The sequence below is a fragment of the Pelecanus crispus genome, chromosome 3, assembly GCF_030463565.1.
Source record: "Pelecanus crispus isolate bPelCri1 chromosome 3, bPelCri1.pri, whole genome shotgun sequence".
NCBI lineage: Eukaryota > Metazoa > Chordata > Aves > Pelecaniformes > Pelecanidae > Pelecanus > Pelecanus crispus.
The window spans coordinates 104,332,061-104,348,576 of record NC_134645.1 but is presented as its reverse complement, the minus strand read 5'-3'; the positions used below and the strand labels follow the sequence as shown (position 1 = coordinate 104,348,576).

Genomic DNA, 16,516 nt, shown 5'->3' with positions numbered 1-16,516 from the left:
CAATATGTGTTCTTAGGGAGATCCTTTGAAGTTCCTCGTGACCAGAGGAAATTAAAAAAACTAAAACTGAGGCTGTTAGGGAGAACGAAGTATGATAGTGCTTGCAGTGTATTACTTGCTCAGTTCTGTTGTTCACCAGATAAGGGAAGGCTGCAGACTACTGGCCCTTTTCTGTCACAAGCAGTATTATACAATTACTACTGTGTTTCACCAAGCCATTAACTGGTACTTGCCTAAAAATTACAATTTTGGCTTACACTCTGCACCTATGCAGTTAGGCAGCTCAATGAACAGCATCCACTTTTGGTATTCTAATTCAGTGAAGATGCACCTGAAGGAAGAGATGAGAAAAGCAGCCCTGCTGTTGTGCTTGAAATTCTCTCCCAAACTGTTCACTAGAGATCCCAAGTATTGTTTCTACCTTTTCAGGGTATGGGGACTCTCCTGAATTCTAATGTACAAATGCCTGGGAGTTGGACTGGATAGAAAGCTGGCATTAGGCTCAGCTCACTCAACATCTCTATAAAGACAAACGAGACTATATGCGGTACTTTATGCCTTACTTACTATTTATCTTTAAATAAATACTAACCTGATTTTTGCTCAATATCCTTAAATGATTTTAAGATGCCATCTAACTGTCTCGTAAGTTCTGCTTTCAAATACTCTTCTCCAACCAGTGTTGACAGCTCTTCACAAAGAGCTTGAGCTGCATTTATATTCTTCATTTCCTGTTCTATTTCCTCCTTCACTTCTCTAGCAATTTTCAGTTGTTGTTTCACAGCATCAGGTTGTGTACTCACAGCCAGGCTGCTGCTTAGTTTGCTATCCAAGGCACTTAGCTTATCAGACAGACTTCTGAGTAGATTTTGATACTCTGTGCTTTTCACAACGGCTTGGTCAATTCGGTCACATCTGTTCCTCAGTTGGCCAGTTAGACTGTCCCATTTTTGTGCCACAGCTGCCAGTTGCCCTTTTACAATTTCATGGGAGGGTGAACGTTCACCAGGTCTCTTCAGAATCCCTTCACCAGCCATAGTTAACTGTTCGTATTGTGGCTTTCTGGTGTCAAACTCTTTCAGCAGAATCTGCGAAGAAAGAAAAACTTAAAAAGCATTTACCTCATGAAAAAAAGAAGCAAATTGCTTCTGACAAAACTCTGTGGAGTTTGTTGTAGCTAAGCTCTCTTACTGAGTAATCAATCTCCAACTTTAAAAGCCAGTGAAATAACTGTGTCATCTACACATCAACTGTGTTGTTTCCAAGCATTTACATCAAAGAAGCAGAAAAAATGAGGTTAATTTACAGATCATCTAATAGAAATTCAATCAGCAGATACAAGTAAACAATGAATTTTGTTAATACTACAGTAATTAAGTAACCGTACCAAGTAAAATAAGAGCTGTTTAGTTTCAAGCAGTCTTCTTTCCTAGACAGTTTCAATATTTGTCTTAAGATAGAACTTCAAAGAAGGTGTATTCTGACATAATATTGCAATGTATTATTATAGCACAGAGAATATTTGGATAATTCACAAAATGACTGAACATGTACTGTAAGACCTTTAAAGTTTACATCACTGGTTCCCAGTTTTGGTTTTGGGGTTTTTTTGACAGTAAGTCATAGTGCTTGCAGAAGAAGGGACAAGTATCATGGTTTTACTTTACAGAACATTCCAAACCCTTTCTTTTTAAGTCAATTAGGTTTAACTATTAAGGACTGTTAAGTGATACGTGATAATCTTATGCCAGCTGTCTAGATTTTTGAAGCACTTACAAACCAATATCAAGTAATTTTCACATAGTATTAGAACACAGTTCATGTTTTAAACACTTCAATTCAATCAATATTGATATACCAGTTTTAATAATATGTTTTCAAAATAAAAATGTTATTTCTCATCACAGTTTAAAATAACTGGCAGCAATAGAAATGTTTGAAACTAAAATTTATAGGTTCTGCAACTTTGTCTGATGTAACTGTTGCTTCTTTTGTCTGCAGTTTGCTGTATTTCCGTAAGTAAAATACTCCACCTTTTCACTATACTTTTTTATTCTGTCTTTCACACTCTTGGCCCCATATCTATTCACAGTACTGCATTTCACTTGCCTTCATATTTTTATTAGCTACTGGCACAGTCAAGTGAATAAAATCTCAAAAAGCTAGTTCTACAGCATAGACAGTATATGAGGACTGACCATAAAATGTTGCATGCACACTCAAATTAATAAAACTTCAAAGGAACATTTTCATTCGACTACAGAGAAACCACTGTATGGTCAAAACACAAAAATGTATCAGAGGATCAGTAACTCCTCAACATTTTTTTCCTTCAGCTGTTCACTCTTACGATAATTTTTTTCTTGTAATTACTGTAGTCAAGTATGACTTAAGCTGATATTTGCTGATAAACAAATGTAATAGCTCACACTAACTGTGCTGTACTCTATCTAAATGCAAAATAGTACTTTGCTAATAGCAAAAAACCAGAAGAAACTGAAATCAATAACACATGTTATCATTACTCACCTGAACCTGTTGCTTCTGTGTATTCAGCATATTAGGATCAATTGATAGCGGTCCCAGCACGCTGACCATTAGCTCCTTTTCTACAAGCCAGTGCTTTAACTGAGCTTCTGCTGTCTGGAACTGAGTCAGGTAATTTGAAGACTCCTCTAGTTTTTGTTGTCTCTCAGATGTAACTTGATTGAGCTCTTTCCATTTGGAATCTAACAATGATAATGTTAACATATTGCATGCATGTTCTAGCAGATGGGTTGTCAGACAGCAGACTATATATGAAACATAAACAGAGCTCTCTAATAAGGCTTCTTGCTGATTAACTCCAGATGCCTTATTGCAGTGACTCGGCAAATACATCTTTTAACAGTCAGATGCATATACACTTGGATGAAGGTCTGCAGTTTAGCACAGCCACGTGCAGAATTTTTAGAGCAATGAATATACAACATGTAATGAAATTGGATTAGAATATTACTAAGCAAAATACCACTCAAGCTAGGCTTCGGTCTCAAATGATGTAAAAGCCAAAGGGCTGTGTTCAGTTATAACTTTGGTGCCTGATTTAGACAGACAAATCTTCCTGCTTATTCAGTAAAAAGAAACAGATACCTTTCCAAGGGTGAGCAGAAGCCCTAATTTAGGCTTCTACTCTGAACAGCCCTCTGAAGGAGCACAACTCCTTCAAATGTCTTTATTAGGAGCCTGTGGAGATTAACTGCCTCATTTAAACATCTAAACCAGGTACCTAATGACAGACAATGAGAATACTTCTGTACACAGGTATTTCAAAAGCACTGCATGAGCTTAGATTCACACCTAGGCCAATCTATGGTCTCTTCCACTTGTAGCAAGTGGCTTCCAGAGCAGCCATTGAGTCTTACACAGTCTTGTAACTTCCCCCTTCCCTCTATCATACTGTCAGTGCTTCCTCAGTCAGCTCTGATATTTTGCTAACTCTCCTTGTCCCTGAATTTTATCTGTGTTTTTTCAGTTTCTTTTGCTACTTCACTGTCTTTGACCTCTACTCATTCTGTATTAATTCCCTTTCAATACTACTCAAGTTCTCTCAGAGACCTTACCTGCTACTTAAACTTTTCAGAGTTTCACTTACAAACAGGACAGATCGGGAAAAATTCTCAGCTTTAAAAGTATTATTGGTGTAGCTATAGAAATGCCAATCAGTATGAAACAAGACTGACCTATGATTTATTTAAAATATGACAAATCTAAGAAGAATTTTTAAAAGCTCATGAAAATTATGTATCGCAGTATCTCAAAATGTATTGTCCAAACACAGTCATTTCCAATTTTTTTGGCAAAATTTATGGAATCGGTTTTAGAAAATGGCAAAAAGCCACCAAAACCACAAAATGACAAAGGCTACTAGTGCATGGGAAAAAAGCATGCAGAAAAAGCATTACCAACAACTCAAACTGTTCTTTCCATGAAATTAGAATTAACCTAATTTGTTATATTTTGTAAGAAGAACGTATGTATCTGGAACAATAACTGACTAGTCAAGTTTCAGCTGCACACTGTTTGAAAAAGATAAAGCGCTCTCAAACAGGGAGTGAAGCTATAGCCCCTCTCAATTGCACTGATATAAATTCAAAATCCATGGACACCAGTGGAATTACTCCAGATCCACCAGCTTGTAAAGGGAGTTCTTTCCACAGAATTTAAGGGGTAGGAGGGAGCAGGATATTAAAAATACTAGTGGTTGCTAATACATTAAAAAAGCTTATAATAAAACAACTCCCAAATCAGTCTGAGCTGTAACACAGCTTTACTGAAGTACCTATTTTATCCAACATTTGTCTCCACTTGGGTGCCTCAGGAGAGTCGGGGTTCTTCTCCAACAGCTCTGTCACTTTGTCCTTTAGTTCCTGCACTTTATTCGCACTTTGCTTTAATTCAGTTTCAAAAAGCTGCAAATTCAAGTGATAAATAAGTAAGAGGCTAAAGAAGAATGGTAAAGTGTAAAGTTTGAAGTCCATAATACTGAGATGCCAAGCATAGAGATAAACAATAAACATCTAGCACTTATATACTACTTTTCTGCTATGAATCTCAAAACACTTTATAATGGCATATGTTGCTGGTCAATTTTTTTGGAAGACATAACCTGACAGATTTAAACTATAGTAATAATAACAATTATTGTTTAATTTGAACAAGTGACAAAACTAGAAGAATTCAGATAAATAAGATCCACTAGGTCCGATCATGTTCACATACACTTGGAATCTGTTCTTGTGCAGAGGGCAAACTGACTAATGCATGGTACAGTTCACAGCAGAAATAATCCAGCTCACACCAACAGAGAGGAGTGTGGCGTAGCCTCATTTATCTCAGTGGAAGTCCTGCTTTCACAGATAGACTGCTTCTTGTTAGATCATCTAGAACTATAGTTTAAAGAGCGCCATAGCTTGAAGTGTAGACCTAGGAGGAGACAGAGATGCCCCAGCAATTCCTAATTCATGCTGTTCTTACAGACAGAAGCGAACAGTCCTTATGCATGGCAAAGGGCTCTTAAGCTTCCCCGTGGAGCTGCATTTTAATTATCCAAAACCCACTAAAATCAACACTGAATAAACCTGTGCTTGATTTAGAACTTTTAGTAAAAGGTCCAATTGCATCAGAAGGATGACTCTTGCCTGTGCACTCGCTCAGTTTTCCAACTATCTGTGGATACTCTTCGATTACTACACCGGACGGTAAGATGGTCATGTTAGCTTTGCACATACTCTGTTAAAAAGTAAGGAGCTTGTTTTCTTCCACATTTAGTCTGAGTTCTAGGACTGAATCTTATCCAAGTCTGAGGAAAGTTGGTAGCTGTTCAGGTTAATTTTTAAGGGTGACCCACCAAATATAAAAGTAGTACCTCAGTTGAATCAGATTCTGTCCTTGTTTATCCACAGTCACAGGCAAGGAAAGAATTCTCCCTATCCATTACATTTCCCTTCACAGATGAACCCTTACATGTGTAAATATTGTCCTTCATTGCTAGAGAAGCATACGTCTCCAATGCTGAAACAGGAGAGAAGCCTACTGCTGATTCAGTGGTTTTCTCGTATCAATTTAAAAGGAGGGAGGAGACTGTTGTGCAGCTATATAACTTAACAAGCGTGACACGGCTGCTGAAGAGAAACACTGCCTTGGAATAGGCATAAGCCGCTGCAGCTGCAGAGACCGGGAGGTCTGTGGAGTGTCAGTGAACCAGCAGCTGCAGGAACAGCTTTTGGATAGATATAGCCCTTCAGATCTTACAGGCAATCCAGTATATATCTCTAAACCACTAAGGCAATCAAAAAAGTTTATTGCATAATCAATATAGCCTCACCTATTTAAACTGGCCACCAAAATTATTGTTTTCTGACCTGCACAACTCCTCTCTGACACAGTGCCCCTTTTACTCCACTGACACAGTTTGCCAGATTTGCTCTAATCCTGACTGGCATGCTTACTAGAATCATTTAAATAATCTCTGCAACATTAAGCTCGGCTCAGATCTCAGTTGTTCAAATAGAATTTTCCCAGTAACTGCAAGAAAGAGTATTTTTTGAAGGCACAAAGTACCTTATGTTGCTCAACTTGGGCTTTAACCGCTTCACTATCAGTTGGAGCAGCTTCCCAATCTGATGCAGTTTTGTCCATTTTTTGCAACCACCGCATCATTGAGTTCGATTCTTCCTGAATATTCTGCATTTTTGAAAGCATACTTTCTAGTTCTGAAATCTTTTCCTTCAATAACACTCCCAAATCTTCATAACTGTGATTTACATCAGACATGGCTTGTTGAACAGTTGTCAGTTCTGTAAAAGGAGAGATGTACAATGACTATGTTAGAGGTTACAAGCCCTGCAAACAATACTTAGACTTCAAGAACTTCCAAACAGTACTCTGAGTTACAATAGCCAATAGTCCCCCAAATAAGAAGTCGCTAAACACATTAAGAGTTATTTCCAGTTCACTCTGAATGTGGTAACACTACACCTGAATGACCTGATGTAAGTTCCTATTTGCAAGAGCTTCTCATTTCACAGAGATCATTACTTCGATACACACAGGTACACAAATACCACAAATGCCTTACAATCTTTCTACCCATTGTTATTTTAATATTTTAAGCAACAATTCCATGACAAGAAGTTGAACGTACTGGACTACAGTTCAGTTGCTTGTATGACAGCCTAATATTACTGCAATAATATTCTGCTCACATTCATGCACCATTATAAATGTGTTTTATCACTGTGAGAACACAGCAGGCAGACTGTGTACTAAGTAGACTGTAGTTTAGGAGAATGGACACTGCAGACTCGGGACATGGTAAGTGGGTATCCATAAGCATGTATAAAATGCCTATATAAGTTCCTTTGTTTCTGTAAAGGGGCTGGCCATATACAGTGATACCAATGTATGTAAAATGGGTATCTTTGTACATGTATGTTTGTGTATGTGCATGTTGTGAACGCTGGTGTTAAAAAGTTTCAAACCACATACACACGTTAGAATTCTCTCAAAAGCCATGCATTATATTAAAATAGCTATCCCTGTATACATTTATAGAAATACATATTGATTCAGAAAACACAGCCAGGTTTCACCTATCTTCAAGGAAAATACTGAAGGTAAGTATTTTTTACAATTAATTTTAGTATCATGTCCTAGTCAATATAGTTTCCTTATGTCATGGTGATGTGAAATTTCAGTCTAGTAGCAACTGCTACAAGCAGATTTATATACAACATTTTAAAAATACTTACATATTTAACAGTAACTGGCAAGTGCATTTCTTTATCACATCCTGAAATTTTTACTGACCTTTATTTTTCAGGAAATCCTGAGTTCCTGGAGCTCCTCCTTCACCATTTAACAATGTGCCACCTGTGGATCAAGAGAGACCAAGTCCCAAGATTATGTGGGCCTTTTCCCACCAAAAATCCAGCAGTGCATTTACTCTTCAAAACAGCATGATATATAGCTCTCATTGTAACATTAAAGAAGTATCTGAATGCTAACCTTGTAATAGCAAGTATTTTATTTAAACTCTTTTATCTTTTTTAAGGTTGTTATATGTTTTAAGCTGCTCCAGCCAGCTAGTACCATAAGTGGTACCACATACGCACAGCATATGCATAGCGGATGGGTGTGCACATATGCGTGATGTATAAGCAGTCCTACCGCCCACAATACTATGCTAAATAAATGACTATAGTGGACAAACGTCTGTGCCCTAGCTGTGAGCCCTACTCACATCCATACAGCTAACATCACTTCCTTCCTCTCCCCAAAACAAACCTGTTCCCTACTGCCTACTGAGAACATGGTTTTACCCAGCCATATCTGGGTATGGCCTGGAAGAGGGCTAGCTGGCAAACGCTGAGACTCTGAGGACTGCACTAAACATTAAAGAAGCTCAAAGTGGTCATTGCAGACACCACAACCAAAGGCACTGCTTACTCAGGACACCTTTACCCACCAGGGGGGTGTCTGAGTCCCCATCCCTGGAGGTATTTAAAAGACGTGTAGATGTGGCGCTTAGGGACGTGGTTTAGTGGTGGACTTGGCAGTGCTAGGGTAACAGTTGGACTCAATGATCTTAAGAGTCTTTTTCATCCTAAATGACTCTATGATTAAGCAGAGCCATACCTCTGCACAAAAAGCTCTTGATACCCACCAGACAAATCCCTCCCTATCTTGCCATGAGCAAGACTTGAGCTCGTGCTCCATGGCAGGGACTGCAATGTGGAATCCTTACTGTCACTCGGAGGCAGCCACTCACCCAGGCAGCCCTACTAATTGCACATAATTTCAAAGCCTCTGGAACCAGGGCTACATTGGCTTTGTAAAACAGTCAGACCATAGGGCTGGGGCACATGGTCAAGCCACATAGAACTGCAAGGAGAATCACTTCCCACTCTTTTGCACATATGTATTCCCAGATGAGCAATTAACAGAGAAAGATTAATGGCTGCCTTCGAAAAGGCTATGCATCCACCCCACAGTACCAGCTGGACAGTGAGGACCACATTAGAGGCAGCTGGAGGATGGCAAGAGAAAATAAACCAGATAAGAGGAGTCACAGGCCCCAGCCAGAGCCTTGTAAATCTTCATGCTCTATTAGCTGGACTCCAGTATTTATAACCGTGATTAAGTGATGCACAGTACAGCTCTTGTCTAGGAGGGTGAATACTCTAGTCTGGAGGATTACAGCTGCTCTTATATGCTAGTTATTTAATTATTTTTCTATTTGGATGCATAGGAGTAGAGAAAGGGGCAGACGAAGGAGCCCAAACATCCCATATAAGGTTCCCAAATGTCCTCTGAAAGATTTTTATTTAGAATTCAAACAAGAATGAAACCAGAGGCAGCTACTACAAAGGGCTGTGAAAAAGAGAAGTGCTCTACTCTTGCCAAATAGGTGTCCTCTGGCAGTCTATCGTCCCAGTCCTTTGCAGATGACTAATGAAGGCCAACACACCTGAACTGACTACGTCTGAAAACAAATTTGAAGAACTGACTGAAAACGTGCTTACAGCCATTAGAACACCCTCGGTACCACATGCCTTGAACTATGGCTTGAATGATACTTAGCGGAATTACTGGTTTCTGTAAAACAAATTAACATTTAAACACTAGCGAAAATCATGGAAATAGATTTGCTGTCTTTAAAATCAGATTACCGGTAAAAAGGATTTAGCTGAAGCTCCAGACTACAAACAGGAAAGGCCCAGGAAAGTCATGCTGGGATATGGAGTTGAATCCCTTTCATGCTGTTGTTTCAACTAAAATATTGACTAGCATTACTTATGCTATCATATTGGGATGAGTAGGTTTACCTAGGCTCATTTTTTAGATAAACCATGTCCTCATCACCCTTCTAACAAAAACTCCATGACTCTGCAAACCTTTATGTGTTTGCTTGGTGTCACACAGAATAGCCTTGTGGCTGTGAAAGAGGGGTGTCTGTGGCAGCAAAGGTGTGCAGGTACATCAGTGTTTGCAAAAGCAGGGTTTGTATTTGTCCTACTTGCAGACTTGGTGGATATGTGAAGCACTGAACACCGATGAGAATCAGTCAGTTTCCCATTATCAGAAGTTTTCTGGGATGAGGTGAAGGCAACTGTGATACTGTTCACTTTGTTCATTATCTGGGAATTACATACTGAAGTAACAGCTTTAGGACCTGTTAATCATTTACATCTGTACTGGGTTTGTGTGGCAAGGTTTTGGTAGCAGGAGGGCTACAGGGGGTGGCTTCTGTGAGAAGCTGCTAGAAGCTTCCCCCATGTCCAATAGAGCCAATGCCAGCCAGCTCCAAGACGGACCCACTGCTGGCCAAGGCTAAGCCCATCAGCGACGGTGGTAGCGCCTTTGGGATAACATATTTAAGAAGGGGAAAAAAACCAAAGGAACACAAAACTGCAGCTGGAGTGAGAATATGTGAGAGAAACAACCCTGCAGACACCAAGGTCAGTGAAGGAGGAGGGGGAGGAGGAGGTGCTCCAGGCACCGCAGCAGAGATTCCCCTGCAGCCCCTGGTGCAGACCATGGTGAGGCAGCTGTGCCCCTGCAGCCCAGGGAGGTCCACGGTGGAGTAGATATCCACCTGCAGCCCATGGAGAACCCCACACCAGAGCAGGTGGATGTGCCCAATGAGGCTGTGACCCCATGGGAAGCCCACGCTGGAGCAGGCTCCTGGCAGGACCTGTGGACCTGTGCAGAGAGAGGAGCCCATGCTGGAGCAGGTTCGCTGGCAGGACTTGTGACCCCGTGGGGGACCCACGCTGGAGCAGTTTGTGAACAACTGAGCCCATGGGAAGGACCCACGTTGGAGAAGTTCATGCAGGACTGTCTTCTGTGGGAGGGACCCCACACTGGAGCAGGGGAAGAGTGTGAGGAGTCCTTCTCTGAAGAGGAAGGAGCACCAGAGACAACGTGTGATGAACTGACCGCAACCCCCTTTCCCCGTCCCCCTGCACCACTCGGGGGGAGAAGGTAGAGAAAAATCGGGAGTGCAGTTGAGCCTGGGAAGAAGGGAGGGGTGGGGGGAAAGTGTTTTAAGATTTGGTTTTATTTCTCATTATCCTACTCTGATTTGACTGGTAGTAAATTAAACCGATTTCCCCCAAGTCGAGTCTGTTTTGCCCGCAATGGTAATTGGGGAGTTATCCCTCCCTGTCCTTATTTCGACCCATGAGCTTTTCGTTATATTTTCTCTCCCCGTCCAGCTGAGAAAGGGAGTGATAGAGCGGCTTTGGTGGGCACTTGGCATCCAGCCAGGGTCAACCCACCACAACATCAAAGCGCTTTAACACTATTTTGGCAGTGTAAAGCAATCAGAATGGGTACTGAATTACTACAGCAGCTAGACAGTTTAAATGAGAGTCACAGCAAACAATAGTCAGAACAAACATGGCTAACTGACTTCTCACAAGCCGTAAAATTCAGAAAGCTAATCCAAGGGTGAAATATTTTAATTTTTGTCTTAAAGGTTTTAAAAACTCCTGAAATGTTAGGCTTACCTGATTATACAAATGCATACCTGATTTTGCAACTGCTCTTAGTTTAGCAGGAGAAGTCACAGCAGTAATTAGATTACACAGCAATGTTCCTCTGCTATTCATTTTCTGCACTTCAGGTGCTTTTAATGTCCATTCATCTTTTAAGTTCTGGTTAAGAAAAAGTCATTTGTTCATTACAAAAGTGATTTCAAAATTAAAAGATCTACTACAGAAAAAGGAACAGCCTTGCTACTTGGGAATCCCCTGCAGTATATCCAAACATGCAAAGGAAATGGGAATGTAAATGCAGACTGCGAGCTCCCTAGTCCCAATTACTGTGACTGCTTACCCCTTAAGTCTGTACTTTTAGTTGCTAATAGATGCCCTATTTCCTTCAGCCATATTTCACTTCTCATCTACAATGTCTTACCAATACATCTTCCAAAGGTTTCTTTAACTCCTCTGTATTCAGAGAGGGTTGCACTGCTGGAATTCGTTCTGTAGTCTCTTTTATCCATTTCTTTAATGATTCTACAAGGAGCTCAAAAGTATCCATTTGTTTCTGACAAGATGATACATCCTCTTCTCTAGATAATTAAAGACAACAAAAGAAATTGAGCACTGAATGTCAGTATTCCTTCTGATAACTAAATCAACAGATATTATCAATCTGATATTGCTGTTCCTAAATTCAAAGGGTCACAAAAACTAATTTTATGGATATAAGCAGAATGTAGAAAATCTAGTTTTGCTGTACAGGTAACTTATACAGAAGCTCTAATAATTTCTTCAGTTTTCCTTTGCAGCCTGATTCAAAACGGTATATATTCTATCAGAGAAGGCGAGAAGTAGCATTTGCTTAGAACTGACAGGACTCCTGTGAATGTCACAAAATTTGAAGTCATTTGTCTTCACAGCCAACATTAGAGCTCTTGAACCAGACAAACTACAGAGGCATTTCCAAATAGAATCTCTGGGGGTTTTTTAATTAAAAAAAAAAAAAAAAAAAATCTCTGCTCTGTGGTTAACTGCAATCTCTTGAGATTGCATGCAAGAGGACAGCAGTCATCACAACATTCACGCTGTATTATTAGCCAAGGCAGAAACACTTTAATTATCCAACTTACTTTTCCTTTACAGTCTCCTCTACCTCTCTGAATTTCTTTGACAAAGCATTTACTTTTTCTAATACCAATGCTTTATCTCCAGGAAGAGCATGGAATGAAAGTTCTTCAAGAAGCTGCTGCAAAACTTCCAGATCTTTCTTATGTTGTGCCAATTCTACACTAGCTTCCTGCAAAACAGGATTACATTCTTTATATTAGACTCTACAATCACTTGTTCAAAATTAAATTCTTGATTTTAGCTAAGCAACCAAAGTTGGGAAACAAGCATGCTTTATTTATTGTTCAATCCGAGTTAGACCAGAAATGCACAATATATACAAATGGAACAGTACAGTACCTGCATATATTGAGACACTTCACTAACATCCTTTCTGGGTGCCTCTGTCTCACTGAGTGCCTGGTTTTTCTCATCTAGAAATGACTGAAGTTTTTCTGACAGACCTTCAAATAACTCCACTTTAGTCTTCAGCTCCTCCATTTTCATAAGCTTCTCTTTATGCTTGTTACTTGCTTCAGAAAACCGTCCTGCAAGTTCACTCATTTTAGCTTGCAGTGTGGATGCAGTGGATGGATCTGCTGTTTCTGTGAACTTCTTCACTTTTTCATTCATAGTGTTTATACTGCTTTGGCGACCCGCAATGTCTTGTTCTAGCATCTGAAACAAGCAAGAACTACTTTGTATTGCTTATAACTAAATTTTAAGAAGTGAAACCAGTCCACCACGCAAAGCAATAAATCAGTACAGCTAGACCATCAGCGTAGATCTATTTATTTCAGCTACAAAAATCCTTATGTGCAGTTTCACTTCATGCAACAGTCCTCTTTATTAAGTATTTAGAATCCATTAAAGGCACAAAACAGATTTTAATTCTTTCTTGAAATCTGAATTTTGAAACAAATGTTTCTTCTTTCAGAGAATGCTACTTACAATGCTTTTACTAATAATATCCTGAATAGCAGCAGAATTCAAAGGCACTTGATCTTGTTCTTCAAGGCTCTTTTCAACACCTTCCATCCAATCCAGCATTTCATCCAAACCATCCTGCACACTTAGGGATCGTGTCAGAGTTATTTGGAGCTTCTCATTCCTTTCATTCACAGACTTGGATAAATTGTCATACCTCTCCACAATATCATCTGATAAAGAGAAAGTGTATTTCAATTTTTTCCTTTAGCCAAACTAAGCTTTTAACTCATTTTACCAGTTCTCACCAGGTAAGTGTGAGTCAAAAATTACCTACATTAGAACAAAGCAAAACCATTCACTTTATTTAGTAAAAACACACAAGCAAAGATCAAAATCTTCAAATAGAGCAAAGAAGCCCATAGGACAAGGGAAATGAGGGAGTAGCTTACAGCTGTGCTCCCCAGCTTTTAGAAGCTGGTTTTCATCTAGCTTATGACAGCTGCTGACTGTTCCCAAGAAATAAAATAGCAGAGTATTAAGACAGCTCTTCTACAGTTATGTCTCTTATGTTATTGTTAGAGCTGAAAGGTTCTTCCAGTTGGTTCTTCATTAGACCTTCAACACTTTCAGGATAAGCCTCTGAAAGTTACAAGCTCCATGCACCTCCCATGGAGTTTCATCACCAACTCCAAAGAGGCATGCCTGCACAGTCATTTTATTTTGTTGCTCTGGAAGTTATTTATGGGATTCCAGTAAGAGAGTTGTGTGATACACACAGAGAGTCTTCAAACTTCAGACAGCGGTGAATGTCATGCTGTACTAATTCTCACAACTGACAGGAAAGAGTGTTGGGTGTAGGTGGTAAGGTTTTGGTGGTGGCACGGTTTTTGGCTTCTGTGAGAAGAGGCCAGGGGCTGCCCCATGAGACACAGATGGTTCCAGCCAGCTCCAACTGACCCACCACAGGGCTCAGCTGAGCTCCTCAGCCAAGCTGGTGGTACCTCTGGGAAAATGTGTTTAAGAAAGGGGAAAATGCTGCCTGGGAGTGAGAAGTGAGGGGGGGGAAAAGTGTGAAAAACAGCCCTGCAGATATCAAGGTCAGACAAGAAAGAGAGGGAAGAGGTGCTCCAGGTGCTGGAGTAGATTCCCCTGAAGCCTGTGGAGGACCATGCTGGAGCAGATAACCACACTGCAGCACATGGAGGACCCCGTGCTGGAGGAGGTGGATATCCTGAAGGAACTGCAGCCCACAGAGAGCCCACACTGCAGCAAGATTGTACTGAAAGATTTCAGCCCGTGGAGAGGATCCATGCTGGAGCAGGGGAACAGTGTGAGGAGGAAGCAGTGGCAGAGAGGAGCTGTTATGGACTGACCACAACCACCCATTCCCCATCCACCCTGCACTGTTTGGCAGGGAGGAGATGCGAGTAGTTGAAAAGGAAGGAATGATGGTAAGCCTGGAAAAAAAGAGTGGGGTGGGAGGAAGGTGTTGTTTTTGTCTTTGTTTTGCACTATTGAAACCTATTTTATCTGGCAATAAATTAAATTTAATTTTCCCCAAGTCAAGTCTGTTTTGCCCATGATGGTAACTGGTAAGTGACCTCCCTGCCTTTATCTCGACCCATGGGCTCTTCCATCTCATTTTCTACCGCTATCCTGTTGGGCAAGGGGAGTGAGAAAGCAGCTGGGTGGGCATCTGGCAGCCAGCCAAGGTCATAGAATCATAGAATCATTTAGGTTGGAAAAGACCTCAACCCACCACAGACAATTTCTTGAAGTCAGAAGGAAGTAATTCCTTGGCTAAGCAAACTTCAAATAACTGCTTGGAAACAGATACTTGGAGTTGTGTTCCTTGTACCTGAACATGCTCCTTCTCACTGGTGAATTTATGATCCTCAGCAAATCACTAACTCTATTTGGCATGCCCATCTGTAACATGTGAATTAAACATAATCCCCATTTCTGAAGAAAAAAAGTGAATAATAAAATGACAGCTTCTAAGTGAAAAGCATATGGATCAAGTGTAGGAGACAGACCAACAATGAAGTTACTATGTTGTAATAGCTTATGACTCAACAAAACATGGACTCGAATAGTGACACAACAATGTGGAAGCCCTGTATTTTGTCTCTTCCAGTACCTGCATGCAGACACAAGAGATAAAAAGAGGTATTAAGAAAAGCAAACATTTTACCCAGTGTTCTCTGAATCTCATCTTTGTCTGGTGTCAACTCTCCCCTTGTATCCAATAACACTTCAGCAGCTTTTTTCAGTTTTTCTACAGCAATTTGGTGGTTAGACACTTGTCCCTGAAGAACCTGTAAAATTCCACAATTATCAGTTATGCTTTCTAATACAGCTCATAGTTACACATGCAAGGCTTGAGATATGCCATACAACTTAAACTCAGTGCTGGCAATAAGCTAACTCAATTTGTGACCTCTCCTTAAGAAAAATCTTCACCAGTGGCTATGACTGCTGTTGACCTTCTGGCCCTTGTTTTAGTTTATTCACCATCTTTTTTATCTCCTGTTTTACAATACTTCTCTGCCTCAATGAATTCTTGCATGTAACTTCAAAACGTGTCTTTTGATTAATTGTTTTTAAAGACCACTTGTACAGACTCATACACTATCCAAAAGAAAAAAACAGTTTTCAACTCAGCATCAAAGAACAATTCAGGGGGAAAAACATACAGTCATCAGCAGTAGTTACACATTCACCATCAGTTGTATTGACAAAGGATCAGGCTGGTATCATGGTGTAAACAGGAATAGCTTGAAACAAAATTATCGCCTTCACAGTTCAGGAACCTCCTGGAGCCAGTGTCACTGAATTTTGCCTGGGTTTGTCCATTTAACCAAGGAACACAGGTTTAGAGACTAGCCCAGCCATGACTCACTCCAGAGTCAGACAGGAAGGCTGAAGCAACTTCTGAAAGTGGCTTTCTCTCTCTGGTGTATAAAAGTACTTCTGGGTGAATAGTCTTTTAATTATTTCAGGCCTCTGTGCTAGTGTATATGATGTGTACTTGTCTTGATTCACTTGAACTTTACCGAAGTCCAAAATGAAGGACTTCTCATTTATTTTTTGATACAGACTAACTCAATGAACATATGACTCAAAAGGTAATCCTATCTGCCCTGCCAGGACAAAGAAGCCATGTCAGTGCATTCAGCACTGGTACCCAGAGCAGAACAGTACACCAAAACACTATGCTGACAGAAAGCAAGCAAGCTGATGCCAGGGGCACTGAAGAATATTCTGAAGAACAGTTAATCCCCATAAAAAGATTAGACCCCACCATGCTGCCAAGGTCTGTGTCTAGCTGGATTATCAGCTGCATGTGTTGGCTACAAGGGACAGCTTTAACTTGCAACACCTGACTTCTTCAGAAATACTCTTTGTTTTGCTTTCATTAATTGGCTTGCTTTCTTCAGCCTCCTGTT

The 16,516-nt window shown here is 40.3% G+C and overlaps 1 protein-coding gene across 5 annotated transcripts in view; it reads right to left on the bottom strand.

The window, feature by feature from the left end:
* The window catches only part of DST (dystonin), a 313,286-nt gene that overhangs the window by 81,895 nt on the left and 214,875 nt on the right, over nucleotides 1-16,516 (bottom strand). For all 5 annotated transcript variants that reach the window (XM_075707064.1, XM_075707065.1, XM_075707066.1 and 2 more), the window contains 11 exons: nucleotides 15,262-15,385; nucleotides 13,089-13,297; nucleotides 12,498-12,815; nucleotides 12,161-12,327; nucleotides 11,464-11,620; nucleotides 11,075-11,201; nucleotides 7,351-7,413; nucleotides 6,103-6,338; nucleotides 4,322-4,451; nucleotides 2,530-2,729; nucleotides 593-1,088 (listed from right to left, as the gene is read on the bottom strand). In XM_075707064.1, coding sequence (XP_075563179.1) covers nucleotides 593-1,088; nucleotides 2,530-2,729; nucleotides 4,322-4,451; nucleotides 6,103-6,338; nucleotides 7,351-7,413; nucleotides 11,075-11,201; nucleotides 11,464-11,620; nucleotides 12,161-12,327; nucleotides 12,498-12,815; nucleotides 13,089-13,297; nucleotides 15,262-15,385 — 2,227 coding nt within the window. The remainder of the gene's footprint in view (nucleotides 1-592; nucleotides 1,089-2,529; nucleotides 2,730-4,321; nucleotides 4,452-6,102; nucleotides 6,339-7,350; nucleotides 7,414-11,074; nucleotides 11,202-11,463; nucleotides 11,621-12,160; nucleotides 12,328-12,497; nucleotides 12,816-13,088; nucleotides 13,298-15,261; nucleotides 15,386-16,516) is intronic.